Source organism: Podarcis bocagei (genome assembly GCF_964188305.1).
Source record: "Podarcis bocagei genome assembly, chromosome: 3".
In the NCBI taxonomy this organism is placed as follows: Eukaryota; Metazoa; Chordata; class Lepidosauria; order Squamata; family Lacertidae; genus Podarcis; species Podarcis bocagei.
Genome location: NC_138127.1, coordinates 61,071,445 through 61,099,068, shown reverse-complemented (window position 1 = coordinate 61,099,068; position 27,624 = coordinate 61,071,445). Strand labels below are relative to the sequence as shown.

General features: G+C 46.7%; 1 protein-coding gene across 1 annotated transcript; it reads right to left on the bottom strand.

Moving 5' to 3' along the window:
* Positions 1 to 1,149: 1,149 nt before the first annotated feature.
* Positions 1,150 to 19,863, bottom strand: AGT (angiotensinogen). The gene is made up of 5 exons (XM_081187017.1): positions 19,715 to 19,863; positions 8,733 to 9,525; positions 6,709 to 6,979; positions 4,160 to 4,304; positions 1,150 to 2,221 (listed from the first exon to the last, which is right to left on the bottom strand). The coding sequence occupies exons 2-5, from the start codon at positions 9,499 to 9,501 to the stop codon at positions 2,033 to 2,035; spliced, it is 1,374 nt and encodes a 457-aa protein (XP_081043143.1). The 5' UTR covers positions 9,502 to 9,525; positions 19,715 to 19,863; the 3' UTR covers positions 1,150 to 2,032.
* Positions 19,864 to 27,624: the final 7,761 nt, after the last annotated feature.

Genomic DNA, 27,624 nt, shown 5'->3' with positions numbered 1-27,624 from the left:
TTTCTGGATTGAGCTTCCATTTGTTGGCTCTCACCCGCCCTTTACTGAGGCAAGACAATGTTTCAACACATCCACTGCCACACCTGCAGCTGTAAAGGAGAACTATAGCTGTGTGTCAGCAGCATGTTGCTGACGACGTACACCAGAACCCCGGATGACCCCCCTCAGATGTTTCATGTAGATGTTAAATAGCACGGGATAAAATTGGGGAACTCGGAGGAACTCCCCATTGAATGCTCCACGAGACCGAAAAACACTCCCCAGGCATCACCTTCGGGAAACTAACATCCAAATATGACCAGGACCACCACAAAGCAGCGCCACCTACCCCTTACTTCGTAAGTCACTTCAAAAGGATAGCAGGGGTGATCGTATCGAAAGCAACTGAAAGGTTGAAGAGAATTAATCCCCCCAAAAAAGACTCTTGTGGCCATTATTATGTATTATGTATTCAATTTATTCCCCACCCTTTCAGCGGCGTAGCGTGAGTTGTCAGCACCCGGGGCAAGGCAAGTAATTTGCGCCCCCCCCCAACCCCTAACCTGCCGATCTGAGGCGAGTTGCCGCTGGCGCTGCCGCCCAAACCATGCCGCTTGCCCGGAGGAGGAGGGGGGCAGAGGCGAGGAAAATGCAACGGCCCAGCAGCTGCAGCAGCAGCAGCGGAGACGGGGCTGTGAGGAGGGGCTGCCCTGCGCCTTAAGCCCGGACGCGATCACAGCTCGTCGGTTCCGCGAGTCATGGGGCTCTGCTACAGCCTGCGCCCGAGGCTCTTCGGCGACTCCGGAGGCAGCGAGCGCGCCCCCCCAGATGTTGCGCCCGGTGCGGCGGGCCCCCCTTGCACCCCCCACGCTACGCCACTGCACCCTTTCAATATTAAAAACAGTTTAAAGCAAATTAGACACAGAAACAGAGTGGGTCGTGACAGTTATCAAAGGCCAGGGTAAAGAGGGGCATTGCCCATCTCTCTTACCTCACAAAATGGGAAAACTAAAAAGGGTCTCTGGTGAAGATGTGGGCAGGTTATAGGGGAAGAAATAATTCTTCAGGTTTGCTATCCTCAATATATTTATGGCTTTATAGGTCACAACCAATTCAGCTCCAAAATGGGCTGGAAACTAGTACAGGTGATGAAGCACTGGCAAAATATACTGATATCAACCAGTACTTTTATTTTCATTCCTTATCTGTGTTACCTTCTAGCAGTATCTTCTTTTCCAACCTTTTGATTCAATATTGCTTGATAATCAGAATATTTATTTATTTTTGCTCTGGAGCTGCTTTGGTGTCTCAGGTGAGAAGCCAGCATGCAAATTAAACCTGCAATATGATACACACCTAATATAATTATGGTGAGAACCTAGAGGATTTAGGGAGGGGGGTGAATCTAATAAAAAAGGAAAACCTGGCTTACTAAATGTTGAGATTAAATAGCATCTACAATAGGGGATGAATCTTGATAAGTGAACAGGAAATTATGAAAAAGAAAAGTGCTGCAAAGAATAGAAAACTATTCTTTATGCTCCCTTTAAAAAAAATCCAAACAACAATTCTTATTTAATAGAAACTGACCTAAGACTATATTTTCACTGGGGTTGCTTAAACGGCACATCTATTAGAATAGCATTATTAATTCAAGTAAATAAGGCATTGGGATAATCCAGTTAATGAATATCCAACCACTGACCAAGTGATAATCAGGTACAAAAGTATGTTGAACTTTTCTTGGCAGAACTGTACAGATGACTGGCTTACTGAGCAGTTACATGCAACAGGCAAAGTACAATATTATGGCATTTGTGTGGCACCCTAGATGTTGGTGTAAACAGATCTACCCTCACGCTATCCCCTTAACGGAATAAAGATGTTGCTAAACACTATTGATAATTTTATCAATATTAAAATCGAAAGATACATCAGTTTTGCCATTTCAAAATCTCTAATTAGGACTCAGTGGGATTATAGAAACAGTTGCTAAGCAAGGAAAAGATCAAATGAAGTCTGGGAAGCCATTCCCTCCCCCCCTTGTGGAAGTTTATGTTCCTTTCAGGGGATTTGTTATTCTGCCAAAATAAAGCTGTGCGCCTGACATTTCATACACTGCTAGCAAAAATGGCTTGTCCAGTGTTATTTTGAGCGCCTCGGTGTCTTGACTTCCTGCTGTGGGGTCTGTTGCTTCCTCTGCTGTCCTGGGAGTGAGCTCCAAAAGCTGCTGGTTTATGATCTGGAAGCAGAAAGGAGCCCAGTGAATTTGATAGTCTGGCTCAGTGGAGTATGACAGAAAGAGATGACAAATGGCAATCCCCATAAATAAAAAGGTATGAAAAGTGCTAAACAAAAGGACATGGGATGCAGCAAGAAGCAACCCATAATGTTTACAGAAGACTTGCTGAATCAGCTTTGCCCAAAGACTTACTAGGGCAGTATAGTATGGTCCTGTATTAGAAATATGCTTCACATTAGCAATCCATCTTGGCTGAAATTTCCATACTGATCAGTGATCACTCCATACATTTAGATAATAATCGCTGACAATTGGCCAGGCTGGCTGATTCCGATGGGCGCTGGATTCCAACGACATCTGGAGAGTCATAAGTTCCCCATCCCTGGTTTATATTAAGAGGCAGTAGAATGCCAGACTAGGTCATTGCTTCATATTCACATAGCTAACATAGAATCCAAAACTGTTCTTCCTGGTATTATTTCCTTGAAGTATTTACAGACCACTAAACATGGCCAAATATCACCGTGGTGTGGTATGGCTACATGCAACTAATTGAAGCAGTTTTCTCAGAAGAATTCAGATACTGCCTGGGAGTCAACACAATCTTCTGAAGAAGCCTATTAAAATAGTGTTTGTAGCATCTGACAAAACGGGCATAATATTGGAGGGTGTCCAACTTCAGAGGCCTTTGTGCTCTACAAGGCAGGTGTCATTCTGCTGAAGGACCTGAAAAGGAATTTCAGACGTGCCTTTTCCTTTCCTTCCATTTCAAAATATGTAGATAAGCAACACTCTGCCATATTTGACAACTTAAAGTATCTTAAAGTGTTGCTTTGAGGGGTAAATGACTGATTATAAGCCTCCTTAGCAACTTATTTGGCGAGAGTGTTATAAGTGGAACAGGCTGAACACGGGGATAAATATATGTGGTGATGACATGACAGTTTTTGAAGGTGAAAAGCATGCTTGGCAGGCTGACATTTTGAATGGAGTTGCAGGCATGCTCAATATGTTCCCTGCAACCAATTTCCCATTCAAAGTGTTCTTTGGTCTAGTAGTGTTTTCCCCAGCAGAGACTAAAATGTCTGCTTCTACATGTAAATACATACTGTATTTGGAAACCTAAAGGGAAGAAGCAAATGGGAAGGGGCTGGTTCTGGGCCTTCTTGGTGGTGGCGCCCTCCCTGTGGAACGCCCTCCCTTCAGATGTCAAGGAAATAAACTATCTGACTTTTAGAAGACACCTGAAGGCAACAGTGTTTAGCGAAGTTTTAAGACTGATGTATTTATTATGTTTTTAGATATGTTTTAAGATGCCCAGAGTGGCTGGGGAGACCCAACCAGATGGGTGGGGTATAAATCATCATCATCATCATCATCATCCTTCTCCAAAATGTCTGGTGGGCAGTAGTGCTGTTAGGCTACAGTTTGAGACAACACAGAGGGCTCCATTCAGCAGTATTATCTGGATGGCCCAAAATGCAGCTGTACTGGCTTAACATATTTTTAAGAGCAGTAATAACACATTACTATCTAAAAAGTCAACTGCTCAGTGAGTCCAGAGTCTAAAATTGCCTAACAGTAAACACAATTTCTTGCTGGAAAAAGGCTAAGAACCCTTTTTTCTCCTCTCTTCGTCCTCCCTTTCACTCAACACTGCAGTCTTTTGAGGCTTCTTTTCATTTTTAAAATCATTCATCTGTATGTAATGTCTTATCTCCCCCTTTGTGCTCTGATTCCTCGAGCCCTTGTCCTCTCATAGCGTTGTCTTTGGTCCCATGCCTTCCTGGCACCTGCTCCAAATGTTCATCTTTCGCCAACTACAGATTTTGCTCTCTACAACAACTAGCCTGCTCTCTATTCTGTTGTTTACATGGACTTTGTCTCTGTGTGGAAGATGGAAAGCGCCTGCGCTTTTGCGTAGAAAATAGACCATACCTTCCCAACAGTTATGTTGTTGTCACTTAGTCGTGTGAGGTTGGCTTTCTTTCCAAGCAGGTAAGACAAGGGCATTTTGCCAAGGAGTTCCTGTATATCATATGTGCTTTCCAAGCACACCTTTGGCAAAGTCAGCTGGATTTGTCTGAAGAAGATACAAGAAGGGAGAAAGAGAGGAAAATATATTAGCAAATTTGTGTATGCTGATTTATATGTGGAGATCAGGGCCGGCCTGCCCATGAGGCATAGAATCATAGAATCATAGAATCATAGAGTTGGAAGAGACCACAAGGGCCATCGAGTCCAACCCCCTGCCAAGCAGGAAACACCATCAGAGCACTCCTGACATATGGTTGTCAAGCCTCTGCTTAAAGACCTCCAAAGAAGGAGACTCCACCACACTCCTTGGCAGCAAATTCCACTGTCGAACAGCTCTTACTGTCAGGAAGTTCTTCCTAATGTTTAGGTGGAATCTTCTTTCTTGTAGTTTGGATCCATTGCTCCGTGTCCGCTTCTCTGGAGCAGCAGAAAACAACCTTTCTCCCTCCTCTATGTGACATCCTTTTATATATTTGAACATGGCTATCATATCACCCCTTAACCTCCTCTTCTCCAGGCTAAACATGCCCAGCTCCCTTAGCCGTTCCTCATAAGGCATCGTTTCCAGGCCTTTGACCATTTTGGTTGCCCTCCTCTGGACACGTTCCAGTTTGTCAGTGTCCTTCTTGAATTGTGGTGCCCAGAACTGGACACAGTACTCCAGGTGTGGTCTGACCAGAGCAGAATACAGTGGCACTATTACTTCCCTTGATCTAGATGCTATACTCCTATTGATGCATCCCAGAATTGCATTGGCTTTTTTAGCTGCCGCGTCACACTGTTGGCTCATGTCAAGTTTGTGGTCAACCAAGACTCCTAGATCCTTTTCACATGTACTGCTCTCAAGCCAGGTGTCCCCCATCTTGTATTTGTGCCTCTCATTTTTTTTGCCCAAGTGTAATACTTTACATTTCTCCCTGTTAAAATTCATCTTGTTTGTTGATGGCGGCAGAATCTCACAGGGCAGTGTCCCTGTAGGTGCCTTGCCCACCTCTGACACCAGAGAAGGACTCACAGAAGCTTCCAGTGAGATCTTGCAGAGCTGGCACAAGCTGTCTTGAGAGTTCTGTGAGATGTCACAAGATCTCACTGGAAGCTGCTGGCACCACCATGCAACCCCAGTGAGCCAGTCTTTGCCCAGGGGGGCGGGGAGGGGGGAGGAACTTCCTCTTTTGCCTAGGCGAAATAGGACAGGCTGGCCCGATGGATGTGCAAATTTAGAAATGTCAAAGGTGACAAGGCAAGCCAGCTAAATCCCCACTGAAGTCACCCCCAGGTCAAGTCTTCAATTTGCACCACACCCCAAGTGAGCACAAGGCTGGATCTAGATGCATCAAAAAAGTGTTTCAGGAAAACGTGTTGTAAACCTCATTATGGGAAATCACATTGGCGAAAGACAGGACTCCACAGCGCCTTCTGGTGTCACAGTGTTATAACACATAAAACACTTTTTCTTGACTAATATAGCTGGGTCCTAAATCAGCTCCTCTCCAATCCATTTACTGTACTTCCAATTAATTTCCATCAATTTAATTACCCTAGTCATTACCTCCCAAATCATCTTTAGACAAAATAATGTAATAGAATTATGACAAGCAATAAAAAATACGTCTTTTGGAGGAAAGTTTGGTGTGATCACATTTTGGTTATTGCCCTTATATATTTTTTAATATGTGTTTACTATGTAAGGCACCCTGAGAACTTTGGGTATAAGATGGACACAAATATGGTGAATTTTTTAAAAAATCACCTTACTTCCCCAGATAAATATCCCACCCAACAACTCAGATCACCCCCAATCCATTTTCTTCCAAAGTCAAAATCTACCCATTCAGGGCACTTTAGAAAATGATTTGAGGCCCATGCATCTATTTCTAGCAACACCCTGCTCTTGGGCAAAACACTCTCATGGAAACCCTTTGAAATTTGAGTAAGAGGCAGAACAGAGATGATTCCTATGTCTGCCCTCTCTCATAGTATGCTCATAACATCCACCTAAGTATCAGGGGAAATAGATCTTATTTTGTTCTGGGCCCCTGTGAGGATACTTAATCGGTCCCTTTCCCCTCTTTCTTTTAACAAAGTAAGGGAAAAGGGAGCTCTTACCTTCACCAGACCTCTCATTGGCTTAGCATACAGAGATAATAAGTGAGATTATAAAACAGATTTAGGAGTAGAAAGGAGAAAATTAGACAGCCCTGTTATTTATTTTTTTAAAGGCAGAGGGTGCAAATACTCTTTGCTGGCATTTCTAAATACCTGTTGATCAAGATTTAAATGTTGTTGTCAATGACAGGTATTACTATTTGGACTGAGGTGGCTGAGTTTAACTTGAAGAAACTCTGTCATTACCAGTTCTCTGGCAACTGGATCTAAGTGAAAAGAGACAGCTATCCCACCTGACTGTTGCTGGTCCCACAAATATGTAATGTTGCATAAACAAAGTATACCTTGGGGACAGTCCCACCAGCCATTCGTTGGAAAGAGCCTTCATGGAATATTGATTTTCAACACTGGCCAGGTCACTGTTATTGGTGGGCTGCAAAAGCAGCAGAAATAAATCCTGGCTGAGAGGAATTTTGATGGAAGAAATGTTCTGGCTGGGATCACATTTATGCTGAAAGGTTCCGGTTATTCTCATCATTGGTACAGGGATTGTTTTGTGTGAACTGAGCCAGAATTCCTGAGGTTCTTTCAGTAGGGAGGCTCCCTTTACAGAGACTGAAAACAAAAATCGGAATATGGTTATAGGGAGAAAGGAGTTGATTTTTTAATCCATTTGGTTGGTTCACAAAGTGCCACACTGGCGGAAATTTCTTTTAATTCATTATTTAAAACATTTACTCCCCACTCTGTTTCTTCAGATGACTAACAACAGCAATTTAATATGACTTTTTTAAAAAATGAAGAACAGCAAAATAAAAACAGTAAAATTGACTGTTAAATTCAATTAAACCCTCCTCCCATTTTTTGGCAGAGTGGTAAAAGAGAAAATCCATAATTCCTTGGGGTTATTCTAGAAGAAATCACTAATGGGTGGAACAATTAATTGATGCAAAAGTCAGTTACACACTAACGCTACTTCAATGAATTGGGCTTATTGCTTTTAATGCTTTAGTTGAGATTTCTGCATTGCAGGGGGTTGGACTAGATGACCCTTGGGTTCTCTTCCAACTCTACAATTCTATGATTCTATGATTTTTAGTTAAGGAATCTTGAGGAACCTCTTATTCTATACACCTGAAAAAGGTAAAGGACCCCTAACAGTTAAGTCCAGTCACGACCAACTCTGGGGTTGCGAGCTCATCTCGCTTTACTGGCTGAGGGAGCTGATGTTTGTCCACAGACAGTTTTTCCAGGTCATGTGGTCAGCATGACTAAGCCGCATCTGGCAAAACCAGAGTAGCGCATGGAAACACCATTTATCTTCCCACCGGAGCAGTACCAATTTATCTACTTGCACTTTGACATGCTTTCGAACTGCTAGGTGGGCAGGAGCAGGGACCAAGCAACGGGAGATCACCACGTCGCAGGGATTCGAACCGCTGATCTTCCAATCAGCAACCCCAAGAGGCTCAGTGGTTTAGACCACACTGCCACCCGTGTCCCTTCTATACACCTAGTGCTGTGTAAAAAGAAACAAAAAAACCCATTGACTCTGCAAACCTACTAGAAACTTTAAGCATGCACTTGGACTGTTTAGAAGCTTTTTTCTTTTTCAGTAGACTTTGGAGCCCCGTTAGATGCTCCAAGAATTTCCATTGGCTGTTGTGTGAGCCAAGGCGTATTGTTATAGGAGCACACTACAGATTCCTCACCTATTTGCACATCCCTACTGCTGATTAGCTATCGTTGCTTTGAAAGATGGGGGAAAGGTAGAGAGAGTGGCTCACTGAAGGCTTCTCATGAAAACATCAATGTGCGTGCACACATGTCCACATAACACAGCAGACAGGCTGATTTCATTGCCGCAAGATATTGACTGAAATAATTTTTATGGGAATTGCTTCTGTCCTTTAAACCAGATGAAATCAGTTCTTGCTCCCTCAATATCCATTTCCTGTGGTAGGCGGGAACAGAAATTCAATCTGCAGAGCAGTATACTACGAGGCTTTGACTTCCTGTGCCAGAGACAAACTGTGGCAGTAGCTACTGCATGTGATATTGCCTATGACATTTAGCTGTCCATCTTTGTTCAGCTGGTGTAAAACCTTGTTGGGCAATTCTTACATCAGCACAGTCTTAGGGAAGCATGTGCAAGCCATCAAAGACATGGACTTACCTGTAAGTTTACAGATATAAATTTCCAGACATGCGTTAGAGGATTTCCCACATTAGAATAGAAGATTTAATACTCAAAAAGGGAACAGCATGGCATTATGGGGTACATAAATTCAGTTCACCTGATGAAAATTTGATTCCCTATAGAATTGCTACTGGTTTCAACAAGTTGGAATTCTCCCTGCTCACTTACCTTTGAAATGAGTGTAAGTTGCTAACAGGAGGTTAGTTTCTGGATCAATGTCTGCCAGCAAACTCTTACTTTGGTGGATGCCTTTGACAAAAGCATTCATTTCTTCTGCTGCCTTTGTGGGGTTTGTAAAGTCCACAGCTCGTACAAAGAGATTCATGTTTGGAAAGACCAAATCATTGACAAAGGACTCGGATAAATGGATTTCGGGGGCAGAGAAAAGCCAGGAGAACTTCGAGAAGAACAGCTGATCATCTTCTTTTGAGTGAAATGGACTTTTAGCAATGCTGCTCAGTACAGAGAATACTTTGCGCCCATCAATTCTGTAGGTGCAGTTTGGATTAACGGATGAGGAGTCAAATCCTAAAAAAATCTGCAATTCCTTTGCTGTTTCACCAGAGGCCCCTATATAGAAGGCTAGCAAGGACTCGTAGCTGAATGTGGGGGACAGAAGAATATTTTCTTCCTTGTGCATTTTCCTCAGTTGTTCATAGAAACGTGCACCCATAATATAAATTGGGTCTCTCAGCTCTCTCTGTAAATGACTTCTTCCCTCGCTCTTGTTTCTGACACCCTCCTCATGGGCCGAACTGATGTGAGATAAATTTGAGACGGGGACAAAATTATTCACCTGCTGTTCCCTGTCTTCCACTTTCTTGCAACCAGTTAGGTTTCCTACGTCGAACAGATAGAATGGGTGGACGTAAACCCGGTCACAGCCCACAATGGTAATGCAGAGAAGAAAGCACAAAAAACTCACTCCGGGATTCATGTTTGACTGCAACTTCAGCGATGTCTGTTGAAGAAGGAAAAAAGCAACAAAGGGAAGTTTTGTGAGTTTGCCAAGCATTTATTTCTGCCAGGTAAAATGGCTACTCATGCCACAACCAGTTAACGGGAGGTACTTTGTACCTCCCATCTTCTGCCCTGGGTGGAAATGCTTCTAGTCTGTGGCTTGCTAGGCTTATTGGCCCAGACTCTGAGATTAAAAGGCCTGTGCTCACCCGTATCAGCTAACAAAACCACGATCAGATCTAAGGGTTACTATGCAAAAAAGCTGTAACTGACTGATCACATCGTGTATTTGAGTCACGTTTTAGATCAGTGGTTCCCAAAGGGGGCACTGGAGGTGCAAAAGGCTATCATTGGATCAAGCTCATCAGTTTTATTGAAATAATCAAACCAAATAGTTTTAATTGGATTATGAAGAAATGTGCAATTAATTGTTAACTGTCTTGACTTTCATTGTGTTGTTAACTTCCCCAGTGCAGGCTGCTATTCTGAATAATGCTTTTTATATGGTAGGGTAGAGTAGGGTAGGGAGCACTGGGGATGAGTTTATGGAACCAAGGGGATAGTGGCCTGAAAAACAAGGGGAACCTCTGCTTTAGAACCTGGGAATCTGGCTGCTTTCTATATCACAACTACTAGATGCTGTAAGCTTTCTTCCTTTTCTTGCTCAACCAGGAATCATGTGAAAATATGAAGCTGTCTTATAAAGAATCACACCATGGGTCTATTTAGCTCATAACTGGCTATTTGGCAGCAAGTCCTAAAGATCTCAGATAGGGATGATGATGGTGATGATGATGATGAATACTATTGTCAGGGGTTCAGGAGCAGAGGCAAGGGCAAGGGAGGAAACAGAGAGCGAGGGGGAGGAGGCAGAAGAAAAGATGAGTGATGACGACGACCCGAGATCTCCGAGTCTTTCCAGTGAATCAGAAGATTCACAGAAAGGAGCACCAGTGGCCAGGGCAAGGGGGGAGCCTAGGGGGACAACCCAGGAAGAAGGGTCCAGAGGGGGCTCAGAGGGGAGCAGTTGGAAATCGGGACCAGCGTCACCAACAGAGAGCAGGGGAGAGGAAGGGCGCCAGGTATCAAGTGCTGGCAGCTCACAACAGGAGGGAGGGCACGAGTCAGGAGTGGCCACACCTCCATCGGGGAGCGAAGAACGGTCAGGCGGAAAGTGGAAGGTTGGGCGCGCGCGCCAAGTTCAAATGCACAGGAAGGTGGCGCAGTAAGCAGCCCGGAAAGGGAGCCAGGTCCTAAAGCCCGGCGCAAGGAGACAGGAGGGTCTGGGGGGTCAGCGTCAGAAGAATCCCGGAAGGAAGAGACCCCGGGGGGCAGAGGGACCCAGAGAAGAACGGTCAGGCGGAAAAGGTGGAGTAAGGCTAGGTTAGTAAGCTGGTGCACAGGGGGCGGAGACTCAGATGGAGCTTCGCCGGTCTAACCCTTAAGACGTAGAGCTGCGCGCAGCAGCTTGAGAATGGAAACTGTAACTCAATAAAGACTTTTACAAGTGACCGCTGGCTAGCGTGATCCTCTGTGAGCTAGGATCTGGAAGCAGCTCTGACAGTAAGCTCCGTCTCTCGTTGTGGGCATCTACAGCCTCGCGGACAGGAGAGAAGGCGGGTGCCTACTACCGAGCTCACGAACGGCAGACAATATGACGGCCGAACAGCAGATAGGGGAACTCAGAGAAGCAGTGACACAACTGAATGCCGAGAAACTTGCATCCAGGAAGAGAGAGGAGGACGCAGCTGCCGCCTACAGGGATCTCCAGGTCAGGTTGGAAGTGCTTACGAAGCAAGGGCAACTGACACCCAAACCGGAGGGGATTGGGTTGGGGAGAAGAACAGGCGGTCTAGTCTCTCACTTCGATGGGAATTTACAACTGTACCCCAACTTTAGAGCAGATGTACAGTGTGCACTGCAACTGCTGGACAAAGACTTTAGAGATGAGCAAGAGAAGGTGGGATTTATCATGTCCCATTTGCATGGGGAGGCTAAAGCATGGCTGCGCAATTTGTGGAGAGATAAGGATCCGGCGCTCCAAACCGCAGATGCCTTTATTAAAGCGATGGATGGCTGCTTTTTATCTAGCATAGACGTGGATCTTGCCCGGAAGGAGGTACATGGACTGAAGCAAGGGAGGGCCAGCGTACGCCAGTACCATGCCCGCTTTTTTGCATTGGTCAGTGCCTTGGAATGGGACAGAGATTCAGCTCCAGTCAGAGATCTATTTTGGGAAGGATTGAACAGTGCGGTTAAAGACGAAATTGCAAGGGGGGAGAGACCCCGGACCACGCAGGAGGTCGTTCAGAGGGCGCTGGCGGTGGGAGTGCGGCTGGAGGAACGTCCATGGAGCAGGGACGAAGGACGTGGAGGGCGCGAACCAGCGAGAGGATTCTCCTTCGTTCCCAGGGAAGCTGCGCGTGCGCAATCCACGCCTCCGCCAGGAGGGGGAGCGGAACCGATGGAGGTTGGCAGTGCCAGGGCTCAGTCAGCAACCAGAGCCACAGCACCGGGAGCAGTGAAAGCGAAGCCTCCTAGAGGGAACAGGAAGTGTTACATCTGCGAAAGTCCGCAGCACATGGCGAAAGAGTGTCCCCAGAGGATCCACAAGCTCAATGCAGCCTCTGCGACGGTGACTGCAGCTACGCAGCACGGAGACGCACAGCAGGGAAACGACGGAGTCTGGCTGGAGACAGAGGCACTGGGGCCCAGCCAGACGAGTCAGTGAAGCAGTCCCCAGAGATTTTGCAACCCACAGACCCCCTCCCGCCCAAACCAGTAGTGCAGCTCACTGCATCGCTTCAGCTACCCAATGGCCTCACTCTAGACGTGCCAATCACCGTTGACTCAGGAAGCAATGCGGACTTTATAGGGCAGGACTTTGTCGATAAACACGCTATACAGCTGCTGCCTGCCACGCTGCCCCTGCAGGTCGTCACGGTGGATGGCAGGGAGCTGCTAGGGGGGCAGGTGGTGAAGCAAACGCCACCAATGGTGATGCGCCTTGGAAATCACAGGGAAATCATCAGTTTTAATGTCACCAGACTGTCGGACACGCCTATTGTCTTGGGCATGAGTTGGCTGGACAGACACAGTCCGACGTTGGCTTGGTACCAGCGGCAGCTAGTCTTTGGCTCATCATTCTGCGCTGAACACTGCATTCTGCCCCGGCAGGAGGGAGAGGAGGAGGAAGCGCAGCTCCAGCTGGGGACGCTGCAAGCAATCCCCCACAAATACGCGGGATTTTTAGAGGTCTTCTGCGAGAAGGAGGCGGATAAGCTACCCCCCCACAGAGCATATGACTGCAAGATTGACCTACTGCCAGGGGCAGCGCTGCCCAAAGGGAAGCTGTATTCCATGTCTGAGGACGAACTACAGGAACTCAAGGAGTTCATAGATCATAATTTGGAGCGCGGTTTCATCCGAGAGTCCAAGGCAGTAGGAGGCAGTCCTGTATTCTTTGTTAAGAAGAAGGACACGCCCCAAAAAAGACTTGTAGTGGACTACCGGATCTTGAACAGTGTGACCAAGCCATCGGACTTCCCCATGCCCAGGATCGACGACCTCCTCGCGACGGTACGCAAGGGCCGCGTGTTCACCAAGTTGGACCTGCGTGGGGCGTACAACCTCATTCGCATGCGGGAGGGTGATGAGTGGAAGACAGCCATGTTCACGCCCCTGGGCACCTACGAATACAGAGTTATGCCTTTTGGATTACAAAATGGCTCCCACTGTTTTCAAGCTTTCATGCATCACGTGCTGGCGGGGCTCCTCTACAAGACGTGTGTCTGCTTCTTGGATGACATCCTGATATTTTCTGAATCGCAGCAGGATCACGACAGACACGTCAAGGAGGTGCTGAGCAGACTGCAGCAGCATAGGCTTTACGCCAAGCTGGAAAAGTGCCAGTTCGACGTGACGGAGGTGGATTTCCTGGGCTACAGGTTGTCAGACAAGGGGCTCGCCATGGACAGCGCCAAGGTTCGCGCAGTATTGGACTGGAAGAGCCCGCGCAACCGGAAGGAGGTCCAGCAGTTTGTTGGCTTTGCTAATTTCTATCGCAAGTTTATCAAGGGGTTCACTATGCAAACAGCGGCCATCACAGACAAGCTCAGTTCCAAGAAGAAGAAGTTCATCTGGACGGAACAGGCGGAGCAGTCCTTTCAGGCACTCAAGCGTCTCTTCGCGTCAGAAGAGCAGCTGTTGCATGTCAACCCCAGCAGGCCAATGAGGGTGGAGACGGACGCATCAGACAGAGCCGTGGGAGCAGTCCTGTTGCAGCAAGACCCGCAGGGGACTTGGAGGCCGGGAGCGTTTTACTCCAGGAAGCTCAGCAAGTCTGAACAGAACTACACCATCTGGGACAGGGAGTTGCTGGCCATTCATGCAGCTTTCAAGGCGTGGAGGCACTTCCTGATCGGCGCCAAGCACACGGTGCAGGTCTGCACGGACCACAAGAATCTGGAGCACTGGCGCACGGCGCAGTTCCTGAACCAGAGGCAGATACGTTGGGCCGAATTCTTTGCGAACTTCGACTTCCGAATAGAGTATGTCCCGGGGGACACCAACGTCATGGCAGATGCCCTATCCCGTAAACCACAGTACCTGGAGGAGGCGACGCCAGCGGCTGCCATGCACATCTTCGCACCGACGGTGTGGGCGTGCGCTTCGGCGACAGTTGACCTGGATGCGGTGAGGAGAGCGCTGCAGGACGACACCTTCGCGCGAGCCAAGATGGCAGAGGCGCAAAGGGGCACGGCGGCGACCGGCGAGTTCCAAGTTCGCGATGGATTACTCCTCCGTAAAGGGGCCATCTACGTGCCGGGGGACGATCTTCGCGCCAAGGTACTGCAGCAGCTGCACGACGCACCCACTGCCAGGCACTTTGGCACGGAGAAGACGATGGAATTAGTCGCCAGGGACTTTTGGTGGCCCAGAATGAGAGGGGAGGTCGCGGACTACGTGGCGAGGTGCGACACCTGCCAGAGGGCCAAACCAGTACACAGACCGCCGGCGGGACTGCTGGAACCGCTGCAAACCCCGTTCGAACCGTGGGAGAGAGTGGCCCTGGACTTTGTCACGGATCTGCCCAGCTCGAGGGGCAAGACGGCAGTGCTGGTGGTGGTGGACTTGTTCTCCAAGATGGCACATTTCATCCCGTGTGCGAAGGTGGCCACGGCGGAACAAACCGCCAAACTGTTCATAGATCACGTGTTCAAGGTTCACGGTCTGCCGCGGTCTATACTGTCCGACCGGGGGCGGCAGTTCATCTCGAACTTCTGGCAGAAGCTGATGGGCTTCCTGAACGTAAAGATCAACCTGGCTTCGGCTAGACACCCGCAGACCAACGGGCAAGCGGAGCGGGTCAATGCCATCATGCAGCAGTACCTGAGATGTTATGCGAATCAACAGCCTGCGACGTGGGTGGATTACCTGCCTCTCGCCGAGTTCGCCTACAACAACACGAAGCACGTGTCCACGGGGGTGACGCCGTTCTTCGCCAACAACGGACGGCACCCCAGAACTTTCCCGGGACTGGAAAGAATGGGGGAGGGGGAGCCGCAGACTGCGGATGCGTTCACGTCGGAGTTGCAGGAGGTCCACGATCAGCTTCGGCGGCACCTGGAACTGGCTAAACACGCATACAAGGTACAAGCGGACAGACACAGGAGGGTTGGCGAAGAGATCCATGTGGGAGACTGGGTCTGGTTAGCAGCCCACGCAGTGCCGGCCAGGTCGTTGGCGAAGAAGAAACTAGGGCATAAACAACTGGGGCCCTACCAAGTCGAAGAGCAGGTCAACCCGGTGGCTTTTAGGCTGGCGCTTCCAGAGGGCTCCAGGATGCATCCGGTGTTCCACAGATCGGTGCTCACTCCCTACAAGGCACCTCACAGATTTCAGGAACCAGGAATGGCACCGAGTCCGCTCCGAGAGAGAACCGAGCAAGGGGGAGTGGCACAGGAGGAGCCCATCAACGAAGTCACAGAGATTTTGGACTCCAGATGGGGGGAAGAGGGGGTAGAATACCTTCTCGCCAAGGAGGGCACCCCGGCCAGTGCCAACAGCTGGGTGCCGGGCTACGCTTTAGAGGAACCTCTGCTCAAAGACGAGTTTCATGCCCTCTTCCCACATAGACCCATGCCAGCAGACTTTTTCGACGACTGGCTTTTCACGCCCACGCTTTCAGCCAGCACGTTCCAGGGGTTCGACTCGGACGAGGAACCGACACGAGACGCCCGTTCCCCGGAGGGGTCACCCTCGGGATCTGCCTCAGAACCCTCGTATTGGTGGGACGATAGACCAGAGGAGCAGTGGCGCAGGAAGTGGCTGGAGGGCCCAGGACGAGCAACGTCCCCAGACGGAAACGAGGGAGAGACGGACATGGACGTATTCAGGGACGACCCGGGTTTCGAGCACGGCGGCACAGAGATGGAAGCGGAGGTGAACGTCGTCGACGAGAGCAGGGAGGAAGAACCGGAAGCCTTCAGATGGAGGCCCGCCACGGGAAGCGAACTGTAGCCGACATTCGTCCCCCTGACACGGCATCACCCAGCTCCCGCACCGGAAGGAGGGGAGGGGGGAAGGGGGGGCTTCGAGGGGGGGATGGATGTCAGGGGTTCAGGAGCAGAGGCAAGGGCAAGGGAGGAAACAGAGAGCGAGGGGGAGGAGGCAGAAGAAAAGATGAGTGATGACGACGACCCGAGATCTCCGAGTCTTTCCAGTGAATCAGAAGATTCACAGAAAGGAGCACCAGTGGCCAGGGCAAGGGGGGAGCCTAGGGGGACAACCCAGGAAGAAGGGTCCAGAGGGGGCTCAGAGGGGAGCAGTTGGAAATCGGGACCAGCGTCACCAACAGAGAGCAGGGGAGAGGAAGGGCGCCAGGTATCAAGCGCTGGCAGCTCACAACAGGAGGGAGGGCATGAGTCAGGAGTGGCCACACCTCCATCGGGGAGCGAAGAAACGGTTAAGCGGAAAGTGGAAGGTTGGGCGCGCGCGCCAAGTTCAAATGCACAGGAAGGTGGCGCAGTAAGCAGCCCGGAAAGGGAGCCAGGTCCTAAAGCCCGGCGCAAGGAGACAGGAGGGTCTGGGGGGTCAGCGTCAGAAGAATCCCGGAAGGAAGAGACCCCGGGGGGCAGAGGGACCCAGAGAAGAACGGTCAGGCGGAAAAGGTGGAGTAAGGCTAGGTTAGTAAGCTGGTGCACAGGGGGCGGAGACTCAGACGGAGCTTCGCCGGTCTAACCCTTAAGACGTAGAGCTGCGCGCAGCAGCTTGAGAATGGAAACTGTAACTCAATAAAGACTTTTACAAGTGACCGCTGGCTAGCGTGATCCTCTGTGAGCTAGGATCTGGAAGCAGCTCTGACAACTATTATTATTATTAGCCTATGACCTGAAATCCAGGGGGTTGGACTAGATGACCCTTGAGACTCCTTCCAACTCTATGATTCTATTATCCTTATTTATGTTGGCTGTACAAGAATGAACTTGTGACTTTCTGTACTCAAAGCAATAGTGAAACCTGGTCACCTACGCAATGGGTAAGAGCTGCATCTCTTTGCTTTTTTAAATTCCCCTTTTTAATTTATGCATGAATTTTTAAGAACATTTTTATAAATTACTCACTGGTATATGGCACCACTTAGACTAAAAGCAACAACAAAAATCAGAAATTACTGACTCTTGTTGGAGATGCAAAATGCCTAGAACAAATATATTCCACATTATGTGGACATTATGTACAAAAATTCAGATATTCTGAAATTCAGTATTCTCAGAAATTTCCCAAGAGATTCAATGGTAATACTGTTTGGTTAATACTATTTCTATTATTTCCTCAAACCACTTGGCAGCTGCAGCTGGTTCACAATCCTTGATAATAACAATAACAATAACAATTATTATTATTAATTATTTTCCCAGCCCCTCTGGGAGGCTTACAGTACATATAAAAACATCCTGCTTTATGTTGTCCCTTCTGGCAGTAGTTTAATATGACCTTTGAAAAGAGAAGACCCTTTCCAAAATATCTCTGTTAGTGCTGTGCCCTTGCATCATCCAACAGAGATGGCCGGGCCAGTTAGTACCAGCTAGAACCTGAATATGGTCCTTTGTTTGAAGACTTGTCCAGGCCAAGTCTGGTTTAAAGATTAAAAAAATAAACAAATCTGAGCACAGAGGAGGGACCCAGGGTCAGCCGGTACATAGGAAATCTGGTCGTAGTCTTCCTCCTATGATGAGATGTGCCACATTTCTATTTTAATTAGAAGAACTATTTCTAAACTTGCATCTCTACATTAGCTTGTACAATGTTTTATGCAAATCTGAGTCTTCATTCCCCTACCCCTGTTGCAACACTTTTTTTTTTTTTGCAGTGTATAAGGAGCCACTCCATCTACAAGCTCTGGAACACTGATCATTGTGGGCAGAGGCCCATATACACAGGGCTTCTCCTGCAGACATCCATGCCTAATAGCTCAGTTGGTTAAAGTGTGGCGCTGATAACACCATGGTTGCAGGTTTGATCCCCGTATGGGACAGCTGCATATTCCTGCCTTGAACTAGATGACCCTCAGAGCCCCTTCTGTGGCCACTAAGGCAGGGTAGAGAATCTGTCAGACCTCTGAGGTAAGGTCAGAATTACAACTTTGCAGCCCTTTTCTATCCAAGATGCCATTTATTTATTTTTAAATGCATGAAGCAGCCTAGTTACTTTTGTCGGCTGAGAATCTTTCGTTATGCAGGTAACCAGGATGTTTTCCTCCTTTTTCTTGCACAGGTCTCAGCTTTTGAGTAAGGTTTGGTTATCTTTCTCGGACTGATAGATTAAAGCAAAGAGCACCACAACAATTTCCCACTCAGAACATCCCACACTTCATCGCAAGACTCTTCCTAACTGAAGACCACAGCCTTTTCACCTCTTCTGACACCATCCTTTTCTCTCTTCCCATGACTGTACTGAACATCCACAGTAAATAAAAAAAAATATCAATCAGCTTCTTGGCTATTTCATCTAACTTCACATAGGTGTTAAAATATTTAATTCCTTTCCATTTTTACTACCTCTCTTTACATTTATTTGCAATCTGTACATCTCAAGGGCCATTGAGGAAACCCAGTCAGATGTGTGGGGTATAAATAAATTATTATTATTATTATTATTATTATTAGGGGAGTTAGCCCTTGACTTCTGCAAAATGTTGATTCTACCTTACGGCTGCAAAGGTATATGTTGCAAATTAATGTACTGCACTAAGCTAACCTGTTTCTTGCCATCTTAGAGAAAAATAATAATTAACCTTGTTAGCTTTAGGACATAAAATAAGGCTCACACATTATCTTAGAGCATATAAGAAGAATCCTAGTGGATCAGCTCCAAGGTCTCACTGGTCCAGCATTCTCATTGAGGAAACCCAGTCAGATGTGTGGGGTATAAATAAATTATTATTATTATTATTATTATTATTATTATTATTATTATTAGGGGAGTTAGCCCTTGACTTCTGCAAAATGTTGATTCTACCTTACGGCTGCAAAGGTATATGTTGCAAATTAATGTACTGCACTAAGCTAACCTGTTTCTTGCCATCTTAGAGAAAAATAATAATTAACCTTGTTAGCTTTAGGACATAAAATAAGGCTCACACATTATCTTAGAGCATATAAGAAGAATCCTAGTGGATCAGCTCCAAGGTCTCACTGGTCCAGCATTCTCTTATGACTCCTGCCATTCAGATTCTGCTGGGAAGCCCATAGCGCCACAGTCAGGACATGAGCAGAACAGCATCTCCTACTCATGATCCCCAGCAAGTGAAATTCCAAGGCAGGCTGCCATCACAACTATTTATAGCCTTATATTCCATGAACCTATCTAAATCTCTTTTTTAAGCTATCCAAGTTGCAGCCATGGCTACATCCCTTGTTGAGGTGCAGCAGCCAGAGCTGTGCACAGTATTCCATGTGTGGTCTCAACATACATTTGTATAAATGCATTATTAAGGAACCACTGTTGGGGGGGACGTCAAACTGTAACACATATGAATTTGTGAAAAGGATAGACACTTATTTCCTACCAACAGGGTGAAATAATAATATGAATAACAGTGCTATTTAGATACTCCCTTTTGCATCATTTTCCCCTCAACAATTATAAGGTCTGCAAATGAGTATATACACCTCTCTCACACTCACTGTCTTGTGAAGTGGATCTCCTGCCGTTTCCTGCGCTCAGGATCTGACTCCAAGTGACAATTTGTGCTCCTATTTTATCCCCCTGATTGCCTAACCTAAGTTACACATTAGCTGCCCCCTCTGCTCTCTGACTCCAATGCACAGTGTCCTGAGATATGTGTTTTTCCATGTATTTGTAATCATTGCTCTTTCCTTTTCCTCGTGAGAAGAGCAAACATTGGCTGAGGAGGCCGCTTCATCAGTTCCGAGTTTGCTGTCTCCTCACAGTATTTTTCCTCATCTGTTCTCTGTCCCCTAAAAGAGACGCAACTCAAATGAGGACCTCATCCTGCAGGGGAAACAATGGGACATAGCAGGAATTTGTGTAAATAGTCTCTAGCACAGCTTTTGTATATTCTAAACAGGGACGGTGCTCTTCAGGGAAAAGCTCAGGCCTTAAGAGTAGAACTCAATTTCATGCTAAGGCCATCGTTCTACCGGCGCAAGCATTTATGTTTCTAATATGGAATTATTTCCCCACTCTTCCCACCACACGATACTCTGGGTTTTTCTCAATCCCCCAGAGCTCACTGGAGTTCAGTGCACAGGGAAAAGAGGGAGAAATGCCCTATTGCAGCAATAGGATTCATTGCAAGTGCAACCATTTAGTTGAATCCAGCCCTTAAAAATTAGGACCTTCAGCATAATTACCATATTTAAATGGCACCTGCATGGGGGCTGGGGAGTGTTATAATTCATCAGCCATGATGTCATGGGCACTGTGCGGCAGGCGACACGACACTAGGACAAGCCCATTTCGCAATCCACACTGCACTTATGACCACAATGCATGCCCTCACTCGGAAACAAACATTGCATTTCCCAAAACACGGATGTTCTGAGCGCTGGGACAAATGTGGTTACTTCCCATCAGAAGTGCAGCCTTGGACAAAGACGTCTGGATTTCGCACAACTAGCAATTTGTCAGTGGGAAAGAAGAAATATCTCTTCTGGTGTTGCACTTACAAAAACTGCCAAAGATACATAGAAAGGGCAACTGGGTTTTATTGCAAATGGTTTGTCTGTTGCTCCAAGGTACTTGATTAAAATAAAATATTGGAGTGGCTCTGCTTTCAGCTTGCATAAAGGGACTTAAAGAACACAAGTCAACAGAGTGGAGAAGAGGAAATTCCCTCCCAAATTCTGTAACAACAATCAAAGTCAACTTAGCCTGTTGCAGAAAATAAATAGCAGAGAGGCTTGTGGTATCTATGCAAAGGCCCATCTGTCAATTTCTGTTTCTCCGTTTTCCAGTCTTCAGCACTGTTCTCCACATTTCTACACCAATCTGCATTTTTAAAAGTCCTCCTGAAAATTATTCAGCCCTTTAGTGCAAATTTCTCCCACTAAGCACATCTTGCACATTTGTGGATTTTTCCATTGCAATTTTTCTTAGTAAAATGCATTTTTATGCACGCTTTATTGTAATATATGCATTTTGTATGCAATCCTTGGCTGGAGAACGGCATTGCAAAATTCAGAAAAATGTGACTCTTGAATAATAATAATAATAATAATAATAATAATAATTTATACCCCGCCCATCTGGCTGGGTTTCCCCAGCCACTCTGGGTGGCTTCCAACTGAATATTAAAAACACAATACAGCATCAAACATTGAAAACTTCCCTAAACAGGGCTGCCTTAAGATGTCTTTTAAAAGTAAGATACAGTGGTACCCCGCAAGACGAACGCCTCGCAAGACGGAAAACCCGCTAGACGAAAGGGTTTTCCGTTTTGGAGGCGCTTCGCAAAACGAATTTCCCTATGGGCTTGCCTCGCAAGACGACAGCCCATAGGGAAATCTCCAGGACAGCGGGGAAGCGCAGCGCGTCTTCCCCACTGTCCTCGGACCTCCTCCTGCCGCGCGGCATCGGAACGAAGCTCCGATGCCGGGTGGGGGGGGCGCCTCCTCCTTCCGCGCGGCATCGGAACGAAGCTCCGATGCCGGGCGGGGGGTGGGAACGCCTCCTCCCGCCGCGCGGCATCGGAACGAAGCTCCGATGCCGGGCGGGGGGGGAATGCCTCCTCCCGCCGCGCGGCATCGGAACGAAGCTCCGATGCCGGGCGGGGGGGGAACGCCTCCTCCCGCCGCGCGGCATCGGAACGAAGCTCCGATGCCGGGCGGGGGGGGGGACGCCTCCTCCCGCCGCGCGGCATCGGATGGCTTTCCTGAAGACTTGGGGTGGGAGGAGGGTTTTCCTTCCCACCGCCAACATTCAGAATGCTGTTCTGAATGTTGGCGGCGGGGAGGAAAAACCCTCCTCCCACGCAAGCCCCGGGAACAGAGGGAAAGCGCTGCGCGCCTTCCCCTCTGTTCCCGTACCTGTCCTGAAGGCTTGCGGTGCGGAGAAAAGCCCTTCTCCGCACCGCCAGCCTGGCAAGCGGTTTCCCTAGGAACGCATTAATTGATTTTCAATGCATTCCTATGGGAAACCGTGCATCGCAAGACGAAAAAACCGCAAGACGAAGAGACTTGCGGAACGAATTAATTTCGTCTTGCGAGGCACCACTGTAGTTGCTTATTGCCTTGACATCTGCTGGGAGGGCGTTCCACAGGGCAGGTGCCACTACCAAGAAGGCCCTCTGCCTGGTTCCCTGTAACCTCACTTCTCACAGCAAGGGAACCGCCAGAAGGCACTTGGAGCTGGACCTCAGAGTCCAGGCAGAACGAGGGGGTGGAGACGCTCCTTCACAGCATGGCTGTGTTTTGGCTTGTATATTGTTTTTGGAAAGAGCAGATTAGGTTGGTTCACCTTTAAATGTAAACTGAATTGAATTTCTCCCCCATCTCTACCGATATCTCAAAAGCTAACAGATTTATTATAGCATAAGGAGAGCAGAGTATCTGAAATGCTGGAGCAAGTAGACCAAGGGTAGGCAAACTAAGGCCCGGGGGCTGGATCTGGCCCAATCGCCTTCTAAATCCGGCCCACAGGCGGTCTGGGAATCAGCGTGTTTTCATATGAGTAGAATGTGTCCTTTTATTTAAAATGAATCTCTGAGTTATGTGTGGGGCCTGCCTGGTGTTTTTACATGAGTAGAATGTGTGCTTTTATTTAAAATGCATCTCTGGGTTATTTGTGGGGCATAGGAATTCGTTCATCCCCCCCAAAAAAATATAGTCCAGCCCCCCACAAGGTCTGAGGGACAGTGGACTGGCCCCCTGCTGAAAAAGTTTGCTGACCAGTTTGCTGACCTTTGATCAGATCCAGCAGGGTTCTTTGAGTGTTCTAAATACACATAACTTTGAGTGTACAGAGGTGGCATTGTGAGCCAGTGCGTCTGACTGTTAACCAGAAGGTTGGTGGTTCGAGCCTACCCTGCAGGGCAGGATTCCTACATTGCAGTGGGTTGGACTAGATGACCCTTGGAGTCCCTTCCAATTCTATGATTCTATAGTCCATTCAGAGAAGATCAGGGAATGCTTACATTTTATCTTCAGAGCTCATGTAGCAAGAGTAGCCAGAGTTTCAAAGTTCCTAAAATCTGACAGCCATGCAGAAGGCACATACAACCTTTGTTCAATTTGCTGTTTCAGCTCCAGAAAATGGCAAAAGCAGTATGGGTTGATTTCTTTCTTTTTTAAAACAAAACCTTAATTCTAATCAAGGAGGCCATTCAGATGAAAAGCTTTTGTGATTTGTTTCATAGCGGTGTTTCAGGTGGCTTGCTTTTTTACTGCAGATAAGGCGCAGGAGTTTGCGCCTTTTAACAGCGGATGAAAAATCTTTCTCTTAGCAGGCTTAATGGCTTTTCTTCTTTTCAGCTGATATAATGTTTTTGCTGGACACTTCCAGGGACAGAAGACAGGATTAGATTCAGAACTAGATACCACAGCAAGCTGCAGGATCAGATTAGAGAATGTGCACTGCAAGGTGGTGAGATACGCAACTCATTACCTGCACAAACTTATCCTACAAGATCCTGTTTGAACACTGTAACCGGGGCAATCTCTTGCCTTGGAAAGGTCAGATCAATCACCCTTCCTAGTCTAATAACCTCTGCCCAGAGAAAAGTGTTCTCCAACTTCAGATCTGCAATTCCAGTTTGCACATTATACCCAGTGAAGAAACAACAGCATAAATGTGGCACGTTGCACACACAAAGAATAAAATGGAATTTTTCTGCAGATGTAAAGTTATGCTTAATAACAGTTCCCATGAAGAGTTAACTGTCACAACATCATACACAATCACAACCCCTCACATACAAACGCAATTGTAGATGAACCACACCCAGACACCAAGTATACTCATGGATGAAACAGGTTTTTTTAAGGCTCTGATTGGGAGCCACAATAGATTGCTATTCTTTAGACGAGTCTGCCCCCTTGTGAACATGAACTGCAAATACTGCAGGTGGTTTTCTCCATATTCTTCCTTGCATGAAATTGGCAAGTGTGGCTGATAACACTGCCATTTGAGAGCATGTTGCTTATTGTATTAGCATCTTTGAACATTTACACAATGTAATATATTATTCTGGAAACTATGTGATATGCAGCATGTAGTATCTTGCTACTAATATGAATTTTTATTTTAAGACTTTGAAACATAGATTCATACATTGAGATTGTATTCAAGGTACAGGTTGTAGGTTGCTAAATGGAACTGTTGACTAGGGACTTCACACTTGAGAAACATGCTGACTAAGAGTCGGAAGAAACTGGCCAAAAAACATAAGCAGGTATAAACGCTCGATGCACATCAACAATCCGATAGTTCAGTTGGTGGTGATAACGCCAAGGTTGCAGGTTTGATCCCCACAAGGGACAGCTGCATATTCCTGCATTGAGGAAATGTCATTGATTACAGAGTTAATACTCTCTGCTTCACAGTTTATTATTCCACTTATAATAGAGGGAAAACAGGGACATAATTAGCTGACCATGGGATGGTGCCATTCTGTTTTAATTGTAATTATTTGTCTGTTTTAAACAGATTTTATATAGTTTTATATAGTTTTAATTCTATTAATGTTTAATTATTTTTAAATATTTTTTCTATGTTTTTAATGATTCTTGATTTTATCTGTAAGCCGCCTTGAGTCCCACTGGGGGAAAGGCAGGATATAAATAAATATATTGTAATATAGAATAATAAAAGCTAGGGTTGCCATATTTCAAAAAACTAAAAACCAGAACTCCCCGAAAGCTGTTGAGGGTTTTTTTTAGGAAACCACCGAAATTGTTGAAAATGCAAACAAACAAAAAACCATGTAATTTTTGGGTTTACTTGCTGATAATCCAGGACAGTCACCTTCCAGAAATTCCCCCCAGACATCACTTCCGCCTTTGAAATCAACCCTATAAAAACTGACCTGTATGACTGCATATTATGAGCATAGAAGCCACATATGTAGAGAAATCTATCTCACTCCACACATTCTGAAATTAATACAGTATAGACAATTAGGTGCACAAACCATTGATTCTAACATCAAGGGGTTGCTACTCAAACATACAAAGAAACATAGATAGGAGTATTAGGAGAAGCTCTGAAGACTATTTGCATGAGCCTTACCATGTACCATGAAACAAGCTATTTTAGTACCTTTGAGCAGCACATATCAAAAGAAGTGCCATTTTCTTGCCTCTGACTTCTTGGTCTGTGTGTCATAAAACATATACGAGGTGGGTGTGGCATTTTAACTTTTCACCTCAGGTATAAAAATACCCAGGGCTGATTTGACTGTTATGTGAATAACATTACACGGGGTGTCACGACTTTAACACCATCACCTTTTCCATTCCAGTTTTAAGCTGACACTAAATCTTTTTGTAATAGTATTTATGTAGCTATACTTATGATCTCAATTATTCATTTGTTTTGGGGTTTGTCTTGTCTATTTAAAAACGTAAGAAAGGCTTTCTTTTGTTTTCATCCTGTACAGAATTTTGCAAGAGCTGGATAAACTGGTTGAGCTTTTGCCCGAGAGACAACAATGTCTCTTTCTCGTAAGTGGTCTTTAGGGCTGGGTTATTATATTCCTGGCTAGCAGACAATGCCTATTGAGAATTTGCCTTCTCCTCCCTCCATCCACAAGTCTATTACTTATTTAAAAGCATTGTAGGGCACCTAATATTTCAAAAAATAAATAAATCTCTAAGGGGTGTTAATGTGCATTTACCTGAATCAGAGATACACCTGGAAGGTATTAAGGGCTAATGTTGACTCTTTCAAATCTACCTGACCCTGCTTGTAGGAGGCCAAGATTTCTTGTGACCTGAAAGGTCTGTCCACCCCACCCCCACACCTTTCACTACTTTGACCTCACAAGTAAGTTTCCAGCTTGGGATCTAGTATTGCCAGACAGGTGGAAATTATAAAGCATGTACAAGAATACAGGGCTTCCATATAAGGTACAAGACCCTTTGTACTCTTATAAAAAACAAGAATGAATGAAATTATCAAGCTGCCCATCTCTGCCCATCACTCAGGAGTGTGGAGTGTCTTCATTCCAGCTTTTCCTATGCATAGTCTCAGGTAGGGAGTTGGTACCCAACTCTCTTCCCACCCCCACCCCCTTTTTACTGTGATTGGTAAGACCTAGCCCAGGGGTGAGCAACGTGCGGCCCATGGGCCGGATACGGCCCATGAAGACCATTTTACCAGCCCCCGAGCAGCCCCTGAACTGAGCCACCCGCTTGGCGAGTCCCCCATGCACTGTGCTAAATTGGCGCAGCGCGGTGTGGTGACTTGCCGAGCGGTGCCAGAAATCATGTATGCGCATATGCAGATACCAGAAATCATGTCTGCGCATGTCCAGATCCCAAAAATTGCTTCTGTGCAGATGCAATTTTCACCCTCTGGGCATGCGCAGAAGTGATTTCAAGCACTGCAGACATGCGCAAACGCAATTTCTGGTGCCGCACTGCGCCAGTCCAGCCCACAGACGATCTCCGTGGGAGTGATCCGGCCCATGGCTGGTAAACCTTGCCAACCCCTGACCTAGCCAATCACAGTGAAGCCCTTTGCTGCTTTTGGTCAATCTATTTGTGCACATAACATATGAGCATCAACCACTGGCCTGCAGTCAGGTGTGGAGGAAGGGGGGTGCGGTGGGTGCGGGCCACCCTGGGTGTCACCACTGAGGGGGGTGACAGAATGCCGGGTGGCACTCACTGCGGGGCCTGCAGCGTGCCTGAGCCACACGTCTCTCCTGGGAGAGACACGGTGGCTTGGGCACGCACAGGCTCCGTGCTGCCCAAACAGTTCGCCCACTGCCTCCTCCTCCCCAGCTGTAGGGCTGCTGAGTGAGAGGAGGCAGCCAGACTCCTTGGAGGCCCTACTGTGTGATCTGCCCCAGGCGCTGAGCTGCTTCCTCCGCCACTGCCTGCAGTGCACCTGCCTGCTGTAGGATCGCACTGCACTGCTCACTGTCACTAGAGGGGAGGATGTGATTCGAGTGGCAGCTAAGAATCAGCTCAACACCATACTTTTATTTTTCTATTGTTGTCAAATGAACTGGACTACATGCATGTAGCTAACTGTATGTGTCTTAGGCTGTGATATTGTCTTGGAGGTTTCGTTGGGATAAGGGGGTTGTTGCTGTTATTGATATTATTTTTTGTATCTTTATTTTAGATGTTATATGTGGAAATTGTTCAATGTGTACTTTTTGGTGTTTTATTTATAGTTTATGAATGCTTTTGTTACGTATGTAATTATGTATATATATATATTTACATATTGTAAGCCACCTTGAGCATGGTTTGGAAAACTGGCATACAAATAAAATGATTGTGTGTCTGCATTGTGGGCAGCCTTTAACCCAGGAGTATTCAGCATTTTGGACTACACTTCCCATCAGCACCTGCCAGCATGAATGATGGGAATTGTAGTCCATAACATCTGGAGATATTGGCTA

Excerpts from the sequence above, each read along its gene's own strand:
- AGT (XM_081187017.1), bottom strand. The coding sequence starts at position 9,501 with ATGAATCCCGGAGTGAGTTTTTTGTGCTTTCTTCTCTGCATTACCATT. Across the intron at positions 6,980-8,732 it reads AACTTACACTCATTTCAAAG|TCTCTGTAAAGGGAGCCTCC; the intron begins GTAAGTGAGCAG and ends TTTTGTTTTCAG. Across the intron at positions 2,222-4,159 it reads ACAACATAACTGTTGGGAAG|ATCATAAACCAGCAGCTTTT; the intron begins GTATGGTCTATT and ends TTCTGCTTCCAG.